Genomic DNA, 14,789 nt, shown 5'->3' on the forward strand with positions numbered 1-14,789 from the left:
GATTTCCAGGTCCAAGCGGTACTAACTAGTTGGGTGACCCTGAGCAAGCTACTTAAACTGACTTGCCTCAGTTTTTTCATCTGTAAAAATGAGCTAGAAAAGGAAATGGCCAACCATTCTAGTATCTCTGCCAAGAAAACCCCAAGTGGGATCATGAAGAGGCAGACATGACTGAAAACAACTGACCAAAATATCTTTCTGATCTCAAGTCCCACATTCTATCCCCCATGCAATGGAACTGCCTTTAAGACTCCAATTTGCAGAACAGTTGCTAATCTACAATGGTGGAGTGGATTTCTTCACTGGGAGCCTTCTCTAACAATGATGTCTTACATCTAGACTCCACAAACTGTTGGCCTCTCCCCCCAGAAGATGCTATAAATGTGTCAGCTTGGGAAGCTGTGCATGTGTAAGTGCATGTGTAACTGTATGAAAGGGAAAGAATATGGGGTTGGAGCTCTATGTGTTGGAAGTAGTTAGGGGGCTCAGGGGATTGAGAGCCAGGCCCAGATGAGGTCCTGTGTTTAGATATGGCCCCCAACACTTCCTGATTGTGTGACTCTGAGCAAGCCACCTCACCCCCCCCCCCCATTGCCTAGCCCTTATTGCTCTTGTGCCTTAAAACCTATTGATTCTGACCCAGAAGGTAAGATTTAAAAAACACCCTAAGTGTGCGTGAGAATCACCAGATCACACAGTGGGAATGGTAAATTTTACTTTGAGACATCTAGGGAAAAGGCAGCTTGCTGCACTTCTGAACCTCTCTATTGGGCAGGTTTTTTCTTATGGGCTGTCTATAGCTGCTCTCTGATACTACTTTTTTTAAGTTAAAAAATATTTTTCCAGATTATATGTTAGTACAATTTTCAGTAATTGTTTTCTGACATTTTCTGATCCATGTTCTTTCTTTCCCTTTTCCCCAAGACAGAACATAAAATGACATAGGTTGTACATGTATAATTATATATAATACATATTTCCATTTTCATCCTATTGTAAAAGAAGAAACATTGCTTACACGAGAGAAAAATCCATAAGGGAAATAAAGTGAAGCATGGTGGGCTTCTATTTGCGACCTACATTCAAGACTTCTTGGTTCCTTCTGTGGAAGGGACAGTCTTTTTCCTTATGATTCCCTTGGATTTGTCCTGGATCGTTGCATTGCTGATAATAGTCATTCCCAGTTGATGATCATATTTTATTGCTGTTACTGAGTATGATGTTCTCCTGGTTATGATATCTTGTTTGTCATTTTTTAAGTGCAATAGTATTCCATTACAATCAGTCTAAGATCATAATTGATACTACTGCTTTTTTTAATTTGGCCAAAGCATAGTAAATTCTGTGACAGCCCTAAATTTATTCCACGTGTATCTGCCTGCTTTAAATGTGTTTCTTATAGACAGCATATTGTGGGGTTCTGCCTTTTAATCCATTTTGCTATCCTCTTCTGTTTTGTGGGTGAGTTCATCCAGTTTACATTCACAGTTATGGTTACTGTGTTTCCCTTTGTTTTATTTTTCTTGTTTATCCTTCTCTTCCTCTCTTTTCAACCTTTCCATTCACAGATGTTTTGTTTCTGACCACTGCTAACCTGAGTTCACCTTCCATTTTGTCCATCCCCCTCCTTTTCTTATTCCTCTTGTCCTTCTTACTTCTCTGTAGGGTTTGGATAGCTAACTGCTTTTGGATGCTATTACTTTTTTATGCCAGTTCTGATGAGCATAAGGTTTGAATATGAACCACTCCTCCTCCTATCTTTCCCTCTCCTGGAATGATTCTTATGTGCCTCCTCATGTGAGGTAATTTACCCAGTTTTCTCTCCCATTCTCTTTTCCCATTGTATTCCTTTCTTATCCATTGATTTGTTTTGCCCCCTTTTTTATATCATCCCATCATATTCAACTTGCTCACTGCTCTCTATGTGATAGTCCCACATATTCCTTAGCTCTACCCTCTGTGGAAAAGTAGAACATATATAGTGTCTTCTCCTCATGAGAATTCTTAAAAAATTTTGAAGAAACTCTCATATCCCTGACCATTCCAGGTTTTCTCTTTTCCATGCTAAATAGCCTCACTTCTTTCCAACAATTCTCATGTGACTTGATCTTTACCCTCATGGCTATCTTCCCTCAAACATTCTTTGGCTTATCAATGCCCTTCCTATAAATGGCAACCAGCATTGACATAATACTCCAGATGTTGTTGTGCCAATTCAAAATACAGTGGGAAGATCCTCTTCCTAGGCCTGGACATTGTCCTTTCTAATTGTAGCACAAGTTTGCACAAACTTTTTTGGTTTCTATTATACTCTGTGGACTCATCTTGGATTTTCATTCTACAAAATAGACAATATAACCCAGATCATTAAAAATTTTTTTCATTTAAAAATAGAAACCCTTACTTTCCACCTTGGAATAAATACTGAGTATTGGTTCCAAGGCAGAAGAGCAGTAAGGGCTAGGCAATTGGGGTTAAGTGATTTGCCCAGGGAAGATCAAGGCCAGACTTGAATCCAAGACCTCCCATCTCTGGGCCTGATTCTCAATCCATTGAGCCACCTGCCCCAATCCAGATCATTTTCAAACTATCAAGCCACACTTTCCCTGTTTTATAATACTGCTTTTTTGAACCCAACTCTTAAGACTTTACATTGATTCCTATTAAATTTCATTGTAGGATCATAGCTTTAGAGCTAGAAGAAACTTTAGAAGCCAAATAGTCTAACTTCATTAACTTTTGGTCCAATGTAATAGTATATTGAGATCTTTTTTTGTTAACTCTCCCTTGTAGCTTTGTGTCACTCTCTAGTTTTATGTCATCTGAAAATATGATATGGTTGTCATCCGTGACTATCCAAATCATTGTTGAAAATGTTAAATGGCATTTGGCCAATTGTATTGGGGTGCTCCACTAGAAACTGCCTTATAAGTAGACATAAATCACTAACTCTTTAGGTGTGGCTCAATAAGTTCCATATTCAACAGTCCATTGACCCTGTCAAAAATGTTATTTTGGTATGAGCTGTTTAATGAAGTCATGGTTGTTTGTAATCACTGCCTGCTTTTCTAGATGTTCAGGAAAACTCACCACCTATCCTGTTCTACACAATCATTTGAACAATATCAGCAGTGGTTCAGTATAACAAAAGAGCTTAAGACAATTCCAAAGGGCTTTGGGAGTGATGGAGATACAGACCTTTTGCAAAGCCAGGGAGGAACAGAGAGAGGGCAGATATAGACATGGCCAGGAGAACAAAAAGAATAGAGAGAGACAAATAATGGAGATAAGTGATGGGGTGAAATTGAGTGGGAAAATGGGATTGTGAATGACTACCTTGAACCTAGTAAATTGTATCTAGATACTCCTAAGCCTGTACAACTTGTAGGAATGAGGCACTCTGTCTGAGAAGGCATATGAGTGAAAAACAGAAGCCATATATAGGTTTAGGAGAGCTAGACTTCAAATGTGAATACAAATGTATCTGTATTTGGTTGACTTTAGAATTGGAAGTCAAAACATGAAAATGGAAGAGAGACTATATGTTCATCCAGAATCAGAAATGGCTTTTATTTGTCCTATGAGTTTGGTTGCCTCAATTAGGAGGATGCTAAGTCTAAATAGAGTCTTATCTGCACCTCAATTCTTCCTATTCCACCCTGCCCAAATAGTTTGGTTTAAAATATTACAAAGTTCACTACATGTCATATTGAGTAAATAGGAAGGGCCCTAAAAGGGGAAAACAGGTCTCAAAGGAGAAAAAGTAGGAGGTAGGGGCATTCAAACCCCTCTGTCTTGGTAATAGGGTGCAGATTGTGACTATTCTCTGTATAGAAGCTTCAAGACTGTTTATTTATAATTTCAGTTAATAAGAAGCAGCTTCTTCCTCTACCTCTTTGGCCATTGCCCATTATGCTGAGAAAGACCTTAAATTGAGAGTTGATTTAAGACAGAAGGACTCTTGGATCTATACAGAACATCATCATCTTAAAGCTGAGCCCAGAGAAGAATGTGTAAGCATGGCAGAATGGCATCTAACCTTGTTCCAGCAAGATTCCCAGAAGGTCCCGTGGTTGGAGGTGGTAGTGTTGGAGGAGTTGAGCAGGTGAAGGGCTAGGGAATAAAAGATGAGTTAACAAGACTGCCAAGTTAAAGGTGAACATTAAGAGAAAATTAGGACACACAGATGGAGAAGGGTGCACAACTGTGCAGATTTGCTGGTAGCTGTTAGCAACAACATTGTTACAAAAATAATATAGCTGAGCCCTCTTAAATTCATGCTTTCATTACATGCACACAGACATGCATCTACATGAATACAGTAACACTCAGTCTTTTTTTCCTTTTTCTTTTTTAAGGGAAAAAAGATAACTTTATCATTAGTCTAGCCTGTTCTTCAACATTATATTCTAGAAAGAATATATACCTTGAGTCACAACGAGGAGAAGGGATTTACCAGTATGTTTTCTTCACTCTCTTTCCCTTGTACTTAATTTAGGCATGTTATCTTCCATATCCTTTGCATCAAAATGTTAGTTAAAAAAAAATAAATTAATTCCAATTATACTAGGGAGTAAACAGAAAAAGGTGCTTTCAGAAGCTTGAGCCTAGAAACTGGAGCATGTTCATAGCCTGAATTCCATTTCCTTTTGGGCAGTAAATTGCTTAATTAAGAAAGGGTTTAAAAAGAAAAATGCAAATGTGAGGTAATCTCTCTCATCCCCCACCCCCAACAAAAAGAAAATCCTAGCTGTAGAGAACAATGGTTGATATATAAGGAAAAAGATTAATTCCACGTGCTGAAAATTGCAAGGAGCTGATTTAACCCTAGAGCCTGCTGTCTCGGAGTTTTAATACAAACTGATTTTTTATGTACTGAATTGGATATTGCCTTCTGCTTTATCACTTGCCACGCCAGATCTGACTTGTGAGCAAGCTACTCTGGTTATCTAAATTAGGCACTCTAGCAGTAGCTTTAACCCACAAAGATCCACCCAAACAATAATTCACTCAATGATTCCCAGGATTTTGACAAAGAAGAAGAGAAAACTGGAACAGGTGTCTTTTCATGCCTGTTTCTTTAACCAGACCTAGTTCCACACCTGTTCTCATTCTGTCTGTGTAGACAGGTTAGTAGCCCTTCTTGTAATGTCAGTCTTCTTAGGGTCTAATCTGGACCCAGCATTGCAAAGAAAGGTGGGTTCTGTTGTATTTCTGAGTTTTAGCATTTTCTGAACACTAGTATTGATAGTACATCCTGTATCCAGTGATCAAATCACATCCTCCCATCCAGTGAAACAGAAAAGGGCCACTGGCTGATTATATCTACCCCAGGCCTTGGACATCTGGCCTTTGGGGAGCCTACTGCAAGTTTGCTTGACAGAGCCCTTAGCAAGCACAGATCAGAACTAAAGGCCGAAGTAAAGGAATCAGCCAAAAAACAAAATGTTGCTAATTCTGTGACCTCATCCCCAGAAAATGAAAAGCTGAGGGAAGTGAGTGGCATGGAAGAAAGTAGCTAATTGGAAGATATGCCATTTGTAGGTTCATGATATCTGGAGTGAGGGGAGTCCAAGGAGCTCTTGGAGCAGAGAATAAATCCAACTATCCCAAGGTCTCAAATAAAAGAAACACAGACCTTCTGAAAGGGCACTTGGGCAGCATTCAGTAAAAACAGCTCAATTGCCTATTCTTAACCTAAAAGTCAACACACCATAGACTATGGTAGATGCCATAATAGAAAGAAATAAAAAGGGTTAAAATCTTTGCTTTGCTGCTTAAAACCTGTGATTCTCCACCCAGCAACCATTTGTCTCAGTTTGTTCATCCATAAAATTGAAAGTCTCTCTGTTAACTTTCCTGCTCTAAATCCTGTATTAGTATTGATAAGACATTGCACAGAACCTTAACTGGACCAATGGAAAGGCTGGATGTAGGGTGTAGGAGTCACAGATAATGAGGTATGGAGCCTGAGCTACAGAGGAAGCTGTGGAAAAAATAGGACAAATTGACTGGGAAGGAAATTGATAAATTTGGTTTGGGTAAGTTTTGTAAAAATCAGTCAATAAAGATTTACTGAGGTTCAAAAAAAAAAAAAAGAAAAAGATAGCTCTTGTCCTTAAGAAGTTAAACATCTAATGATAATTAACTTATTCCTACTAACATGTTGAGTTTGTGATACCAACAAGACAAAGAGTTCACATCTGAAAGACCTTTGGAATTATGAGCTCCTGGCTATTTGCAATAGGGGCCCACCCAACGCCTTTACTTCAAAAGAACTTTGATGGTAGGGTATCCTTTCTCTGATGCAGATCCTACCTACTCAGACCAGTTAATGAATTTCATTAATTGCTTTGGCCACAGTAACTTGTTATCTGGATTAAAGGCTTGTGGGATCCTACAGTCAGTTATATTGTTAAAGTGAGCATTTACACCTGGAAACTGGCAAACCACTTGTTTGGTCTTGATTGCCTAGACAAAATGATGGATACATTCTTAATAATATGGGTTACTTTTCAATCATCCCTTGGAGAGCCCGTTATTAAACCTTCACCAGTAGCCTTCCTGGAGGCTGGGGTCCTAGAGTAAAGATTCCCCTAGTGCAAGCTGATTACTTGGACCAAAAGCCCTCCGGAGGGGAATCCTGCCCAAGCCTTGCCTCCAGAGTCAGGCTTCCCAGGTCCGATGCTCCGCCCCACCAGCTCAGCGGGAGCACTCAGGGCCACCTGCACTTACCAGCTGGGGTCTGAGTGGTCAATTAATTAAGCGAAGGATTTTGTTCCAGGATGGACAGGACAGTCGCCCCAGGGTTCCATAGAGCAAAACCTCGGGCCCTAGTCTCTAGAACAGCCTGCCCCACGCTTACCAGTCCATGGGACCCAGCGGGGAACTTTACTGTGAAGGTCCCAGATAGTCTCCTCCCCGCCCACGGGCAACGCGCCCTGAAATGGGCACGCCCACCCACGTGCCATCTGGCCCCCCGCTGGTCTTTTTTTGTCCCTCAGGCTCCGCCCCCCGCCTCCCTTGCAGCCAATTGGAACGCTGCCCTCGGGCCGCGGGCACCCGTGCGCACGGCTTCCGCGATGCACGCGGTGCCCTTCTAGGTAGGCTGCGCGCCGCTGCCTTCCTATTGGCCGAGAGGGGCGGCCCGGCCCGGCGTTCTGCTGTTACTAAGGGCGGGAGCCCGGGAGTGGCGCCTGGCGGCCCGTGGTGTCGCTGGCTCGAGGCTGCGCTGGTCCGCCGCCTTCCTGCCCTGCTTGGCCGCCCGCCTCACCGCCCGCCCTCCTGCCATGCCGAACCGCAGGGCCAGCCGGAACGCCTATTACTTCTTCGTGCTGGAGAAGATGCCGGAGCTGCGGCGCAGGGGCCTGCCCGTCACCCGCGTGGCGGAAGCCATCCCTTTCTGCTCCGCCGACTGGGGGGTGAGGGGCCGGCCAGGGGGCGGGGGTCGGTCCGCGGCCCGGGAGGGGGAGTTGGGGGTCCCCGAGCCCCGGCGGGGCGCGCAGGAGCCGGCCTGCCGCGCCCCCCCGAGCCGGCCGGGGCCTGGGGAGGGGGGGCCGCCGTGCGTGCTTGCTGGTTGGGGGTAATTGTCCGTTTTATTGCCTTCTCCCCTCCCGCCCCCTCTCCGCCCTCTCCCGGCGGCCCCCCCAAGCTCCTGCGGGAAGAGGAGAAAGAGAAATATGCAGAAATGGCTCGGGAGTGGAAAGCAACTCAGGGGAAGGCCCCTTCGCCACCTGGGAAGCAGGTAAAACTGGGGGTAAAGAAGCAACCCCAGTGAGGGCGGAGGGTGGCAGGGGGCGCCAGGCAGGGGGCTTTGCCTCGAGGAAAGCACGGCCGTTTCATGGGCGGTCTCCAGATTTCTCGTTTTAAAAATCAACAAGTCCGTCCCCGTTGCCCGTGTTTGTCTTGTAATGGTCGGTGGCCTGAAGTTATTGTTAGGCTGAATCTGAAGTTAACCAGGACAGTAAAGGAAAGGACTTGGCCAGGCCGAGGGTGGTCTGCTAGGTCTTTAAAGGCAAACTGGACTCCAAGGCATGGGCCTTTTATTTCTTAAAACCGGGAACGAGGGTTTTTTAATTTTTTTAAAAAAATTATGCAAGTAGAATGGGTTGCAGGTGTGATGATAAGTTAAGTAAGAAGTCTGGGAGACGTTAATGGATGGTTTGTAAGTGAATAAGCCTGGAATTTGAGGCATTTGTGATACTTCAGTAAAGATTGTGCTTCTGATTTATGTCAAGGAATGTGCAGTTGATTTGGTTTTCTCTTTCCATTTTCTGTTTCCATCCTTAACAATGTTTTTTCTTCCTAGATCTGTTAAAAACGTAGTTTTTAGGTTTTGCTATCATCTGGTAACTCCTCAAATTCTCCATTAACGCCCTCCCATGTTGTTTCATAGCTGTAGATTTAAAGAAGATAGAGCAGATTTTAGTCCTCTTTGACCAGGCCTTTGATATTACTGCACCTGGCACTGGGCTTGTTGCATAGTGGATTTATAGAAATATATTTTAATTTGATTGTCTCTTCTTACCTAGACACCTGTTCCCACAACACTCTTTGCATCAGTGAACCAGCCTCCCCCTGTACAGACTCAGAATGTTTCACTTCCAGATGTATCAAGTCTGTCTTTGAAGAGTGATCAGGGTATGATCATGCTAATATACTTTGGGTACTTTCAGAGAAGATAATTTAAACCAGTGGATCAATTAGTAATAATATTCTAAAAGAATAAGAATGTTGAGTAAATACAGACGTGGGTATGCATTGGCTGAACTCCATAATCCTTTCTATCTAAAAGGGATGATGAACAAGACTTGTAGGACTTGCGGAAGGTGACATAAACCGTTTATGTTGTTTGGTCATTTCCAGTTCTTGGAAACCCCAGCAGACCAGTACTCTGCATGTGGCTTTCTAGGCAGAGATCCTAGAGTGGTTTTTCATTTCCTTCTCCAGTGGATGAAGGCACACAGAACCACACAGCTAATGTCTGAGGCTAAATTTGAACTCAGGTCTTCCCAACTTTGTCTTTGTACCTTAAATACATAGGTACAAACTGTAAAGGTTGAGATGGGTTCTTGAACTAGCATAGAAAGTGCTATAGCTACATTTTCTTTCATAGGATCATAGAGCTGGGAGAGAGCTTAGAGATTAGATAGTTCAACCCCCTCATTTTACAGAAGACCACACTGAGTCCCAGAGTGATTGATTATATGCCTTGTTGGAAGCTACACAAGTATTAAAGTAGCAGAGCCAGGACTTGTCCTGTGGTCTGAAGCAACACCCAAGTGCTTCACCTTTGTCACTGCTCAGCTCCATCCAGAACACAGTCAGGGTCCTAGCTTTGGCTTGAAAGAATTGTTGTACTTGAACAGAGGGGTGGCTACTGTCCAAATAAGGGAAAAGCGGGTACATTCTCCACCCTTTGCCACCTCCAGATTTGTGGATAAATGGGGGGAGAGGGCAAAACACCCAAAACAATGGGTGAGACCTGGATTCAGAATCTTCCAACACTTACCACTTGTGTGAATCTAGACAATTTTAACTTTGGCTTCATCATTTGTAAAATGGGAATAATGATTGTAGGCTCAAGTGAGAATATAGAGTACTTTATAAACCTGGAAGCGCTTTGTAAAATGTTAGTTGTCTTAAAGAGCTTTTACATGTAGTTACTCTTGGCTAGTTATACAATACTTCTAGCCTGATTAGGCTGTGTTCCCATAACTAATTTCTTCTCATTCATTGAACGTGGCACAAGTTTTAGCTTGCTGAACAGTACATCTCTCGGTAGCAAGATTCAGGCATTTTGTGAGCTCAACTTGTGTAAATTTGGATTCCTGTTCCATGTTTAAATGGTTCTCTGGTTGTTGAGTTACTGTTATCTCTAGCAGCAAGGCTAATCATCTTGGGAATCAGCTATTCCTTGGGAATCTTTGAAACAATCAAATATTTAACTGCATTAAATTGGGTGCTAAGATGGGATCCAGAGAATTGGGGTTCCGTTTAGGTTTTAGAAGTAAAGGTAATATACAAGTGAGGTAGTCACCCCTTGAATCAGGACTTAAAGTGGTAGCTTTTCAGAAAGGGCCTGTTTGAGGGACTTAACTGCTAATTTGAACCTTTTGATTCCTCTATTATTCTTTCAGCTGTGCTTGGAAGTTTTTTTTACTTTTTGAACATTTTTAGCCATGGAGAGCTACCTCCTCACTGTGAACAGCGCTTCCTCCCTTGTGAAATTGGCTGTATCAAATATTCACTTCAAGAAGGAATTGTGGCTGAATTCCACCGATTTATAGACCCTGGTGAGTAACTATGGAGTGGGGAGGAGGTGGAGGAAAGCCATCTTAAATGTATTTGTTGAGGTTCAGATGACAGTTCTCTGAAATGTAGCACAACCAGATGGATATGTGTGTGGCTTTGCCTATTGGTGATAGTTATGAAATATGGAGTAGAGGGTCATGTGGCCATATACTGAAGATACCAGTTTTCCCCTTGAGTCATGATGATGGCCCTTTTCAAGTCTTTGAAGGGCCAACATATAAAAGAGAGATGACTAGTCCTTCTTAGCCCCAAAGAGCAGAAGGTGGAAGTGGCACTGGTTTTAGTTTAAAGCTCCATGTGAGAAAGGAGAGTCCTCACCCTTAGGGCCTAGCCCCAGGAGCCATCTTGGGAATGGAGTCCCTTATTCCCTAGAGTTCTGAAGCAGAGGGTGGACAGACACTTGTTGGGAGATCCTAGCCGGATTTGGGGTTTAGGTATGTGACTTCTGTGGTGCCTTCTGCTCTTAAATTCCATGTGATCCTCTTGCATAGAGAGCCACAAAGCAGGCTCTCCTGTGTAAGTCCTGAGTCATGTACTGTAGAGGCCCTGCTCTCAGGAAGCTCCACTATATGGCATGGAGAAGCAGCAGCAAATATGTAATATGGGGGTGCTGGTAAAAAAAAAAAAAGCAATAAGAAATGGGAAGTTCTGGAGCAGTTCTTGAAGGAACATGGAGATTTTGAAAGACAGGGTCAGAAGGTGAATAATACAAGCAGAGGGAAAAGCAGTAAAGGAATGAGGTTGGGAAATTGATCATCATTACAGGCAAGAACAGCAAGTGGCCTGGTTTTGTTGGAGCAGAGGATATAGGAGAAACTAACATGATGTTCTAAGTTGGAACCAGATGAAAGTCTTTAATTGGTGTTTGTCTTTACCTAGAGGCAATAAGAAGCCACAGGAGCCACATCATGAGTAATGTGGCCAGGGCTGGGCTAGAGGAGTGTTAATAGCTCTGGGGAGGCTAGATTGGCGAAGGAAGAGGTGAGGGAGAGCAGGAGGCTCTTGGAGAAGGGCCTGTGGATGGAAAGGTTGTCATCCCCCAGAGCTGACTGTGGGATGTCTGACAGAGTGAGTCAGGATGGATGGAACATTAAGAATTGGGTGCCTGCAAAGATGACGACAGCCTGAATAGAAGTGGGGAGGTTAGAGCAGGCTCAAGGAGAAAGGATTTTTTAACTTCTCTACGGGACACTCAGGTGGGGAAATTTAGCAGTCGTGATATAGGACTAGGAACAATTGGGAGGGATAGAGAGAGTTAGGATTTAATTGCAAGGAAATCTAATTAATCCCTGGAATCTGCTTAGATCCCGGAGAGAAGTCATGGAGAGAACAGAGGACCTGGGGCAGAGCCTTAGAGAAAAGCCATATTTAGTGGGTGGGGGAATAGTAATGATGATGATGCTTCAGCAAAGAACTCAGAAGTGGTGAGGTGAATAGGAAGAGAAGTTAGAGGCCAAGGGAGGGGAAATGGTTGGGTGGCAGCTTTGGCTTAGAACAGGGAGGAATGGAGTGTCCTCTGGCTTTACTGGGGCTGTTGCTTAGGCCAGAGTAGGAAACTGTTCCTTGATGGATTCTCCTCTTTCCCTGCTCAACAGGTTTACCTGGTGGTGGTTTCTTAAAAACAAACCACTAGACCACATGCTGAAGTAAAAGTATCCTGTATAACCTATGTAAGATACACCCCCATGTAACCATATCTTGTTAGACTCCATGAGAGTAGAGGATTTTATAGCCATGGCTATAATTTAGTTACTTACAGCTGCCCCACAGTGTGTCCATTTCAATTTCAAGCTGCTGTCTTCTGTTAATAGAGTTCTCTGTTCCTCTGGCTTATTGCAGGCGAAGTACCTCGAGGCTTCCGATTTCATTGTCAGGCTGCAAGTGAGTATAAGGGCTGGGGTGGAATGTGGTGGCTGGCTGTTGGGAATTCTTCTGGTGAAGGGTATTTTGGCTCTGGAAGACTTGAGCTTGAATGAATCTGATATTGAATCATTGGGAACTATACTGAGATTACAAGTTAAAAGAGAATTAGGACTTATTGTAGGGTTTTAATTTATAGATAGGATAGACCATTGATGTGCTTCATCTGCTTCAGGGGAAATGTTGAAGTCAAATATGCTGTTTGATGTTGGAAAGCTGCAGGATCTCTGCATCCATTGTTTAATTCTGATAAGATCAGCTCTTACCTTGGTGTGGCTAAGCAGTTAGTCTTAAGCTTTCAAACCCAGAGTGGCAGGGAACAGGGATTTCCATGGAAAGTAAGGGAAAAAACAAGATTGTTGCTTAAGTTAAGGAGGGTGCTAGTGTTTTTTTAAATCCACGTTTCAAAAAGCAAATAGTCTTTTAGAATCTTTTCCAGGAACTGGAAAGTTGTTAGAAATGAAAATAATAAATAATAATCTTTGTATTTATTTTATTTTTATTATTATACATAACAATTATGTATAATAAAGGAATTTTTTTTTTAAGAAAGAGTAAAATGAATGACTGAAATAGTGCCTGGAAACATAAGTAATTAAATGGTTTATGAGACTTGAATGAGTTTCTTTTTTGTTTGAGAAAAAGAATGCCATTGTAATTAGGATACTTTCTTATCCTACTGTTAGGTTTTTTAAAAAATCAGTAACACTGAACTTTATTTTGTAATCTTACTTTCATATTACCTAGGCCTTATGTTCTGAATTTAAAATTGTCTTGAAAGAAAACTTGAAAGAAAAGAAACTTAAAAATTCCGGTTTTGAAAAGCAACTACCTTATCGTTAAATATTATTTTCAGGAGGAGCAATTTTTAATATTATGGAGACAGTATTTGGCATTTAGAGGAGATGCTGTTAAATTGTCAACTAGTTTAGACTATATTGGATGAATAGCTTTGTTAATTTAGTATCTGGTTCACCTCTGAAAACAATTTCAATTTCAGTGGTTATTACAAATGTACTTGGGGAAACTTACCATGTTGATAAGTTACAAAAATAAAATTTGTTTCATTGACTCCTGTGACTATACTATTCTATGTCAATAACTTGTATGGAGTCCTGCCAGGTGCATCTGGTCTCCCTACAAACTTGGAATTCTCATGAGTTAGCTTTGTGATATCTGAATGCTTTTATGGAAATCCCTATGTAATAATGCAAACAATGTCTGTAAAGTTGTGTATTGGGATGACATCCTAGCCTGTCCTAAATTGATTTTATTTACTTTTATGAAAGCCTTCAATTTAGTTTCCAACCTAAAAAAGTAATAACTATATATTAAACAGATAATCACATATCTCATAACATAGTATCTGTAGACTGTATGTAGTAGTGGGTGGGTATAAACATTTTCTGTGTTTAAGAGCCAACTCCAAAGTGCTAGTTCTAAACAGTAGCATTTAACATAGTTTGAACTTGTCATTTTACTTGTCTCTGAATTAAGCAAGGAATTTTGCTGAGCAAATAGAAGGTGGGAATAAAGAGAGTGAATCTAATATATTTGAAATACACCAGCTTAACTTTGTAATTTTAAAAATATAAATGTGTCTGGAGTTCTACTAAATAGAAAGTTTTTTAATTGAATTCTCATGAATTTTACATTGTTAATTGGGTAATGAATACTGTGAAATATATTCTTGAATAGTAAAATATTAAATTTAATCACTTTTTAAAAATAAAATAATCTTATGAAATCTGGATAGCTTATGGAACTAATCAAAGGTCTTGTTTCACGTCAATTACATCCAGATACTGGTTAATTTAAGTAGCCCAATGTACAAATAGATTTTCCATTGCTGTACTTTTAAATTGACTGACTCATATAATAATGTCCTCCAGCATTCTCATTCATCTGAAACATGAGTTCTACTTGTAAATTGGCAAAATAGTTGTCATAAAGCTCCTTCATACACCAGATTCTCTAGGATTGTGTGTCAACTCAGTTCCAATCTAACAAGCAAGTACAGGACAGTCAAGACTTTGGAGTCAGACCACATCTTTTCTGCTTAGCTGTTGGACCTACAGCAAACTGCTTCTCTTTGCTTCAATTTTCTCATCTGTAAAATGAAAGGCCTTGTGACCCTCAGAGGCCCTTCTGATCTTAAATCTGTGGTCTTGTACAACTCAGTACAACTTAATAAATATTTGAGTGCCTTCTCCTGTAAGACCCTGTCTCAGGGCAACCTTTCAAACACAAAATTCAACTATCTTTTCCCCACCATAATATTACTTTTTTAATAAGATACACATTTATTTCAATCACATGTTACATGATATACTTGCTAGAGAGCATTTGATCTATTGGACTTGAGGTCAACAGTAGTTCTCATATGATCAATTAAGGGTTCCACCCCTCAGCCCCAAATTGTCCTTTTCTGCCAAGATTCAGAGGAAAAGGGCTTTGACTGTTAGCATTCCAAATTTTAGGGAGGGAATATAGCTGCAGGTTTCTACCTTATTCTTCATAGAGTAAGGAGAATTGAGTAGAGAGGGATGATGAGG

At 41.4% G+C, this 14,789-nt stretch overlaps 2 protein-coding genes across 8 annotated transcripts in view; one reads left to right on the top strand and one right to left on the bottom strand.

Moving 5' to 3' along the window:
* The window catches only part of ILDR2 (immunoglobulin like domain containing receptor 2), a 100,845-nt gene extending 93,963 nt beyond the window's left edge, over nt 1-6,882 (bottom strand). The window contains exons 1-2 of the mRNA XM_007480699.3: nt 6,736-6,882; nt 4,040-4,113 (exon numbers count right to left, since the gene is read on the bottom strand). The gene's annotated coding sequence lies outside the window, so the exon portion shown is untranslated. The remainder of the gene's footprint in view (nt 1-4,039; nt 4,114-6,735) is intronic.
* The window catches only part of MAEL (maelstrom spermatogenic transposon silencer), an 82,853-nt gene that overhangs the window by 48,267 nt on the left and 19,797 nt on the right, over nt 1-14,789 (top strand). For 3 of the 7 annotated variants that reach the window (XM_007480694.3, XM_007480698.2, XM_007480697.3), the window contains exons 3-6: nt 7,652-7,744; nt 8,532-8,640; nt 10,140-10,295; nt 12,154-12,195. In XM_007480694.3, the coding sequence (XP_007480756.2) occupies nt 7,652-7,744; nt 8,532-8,640; nt 10,140-10,295; nt 12,154-12,195 (400 nt within the window). Of the gene's footprint in view, nt 1-7,061; nt 7,422-7,651; nt 7,745-8,531; nt 8,641-10,139; nt 10,296-12,153; nt 12,196-14,789 lie in introns of those variants that run through there. The other 4 variants (XM_007480696.3, XM_056815488.1, XM_056815487.1 and 1 more) reach the window with 2 other exon arrangements.

Source organism: Monodelphis domestica, chromosome 2 (assembly GCF_027887165.1).
Source record: "Monodelphis domestica isolate mMonDom1 chromosome 2, mMonDom1.pri, whole genome shotgun sequence".
Taxonomy (NCBI): domain Eukaryota; kingdom Metazoa; phylum Chordata; class Mammalia; order Didelphimorphia; family Didelphidae; genus Monodelphis; species Monodelphis domestica.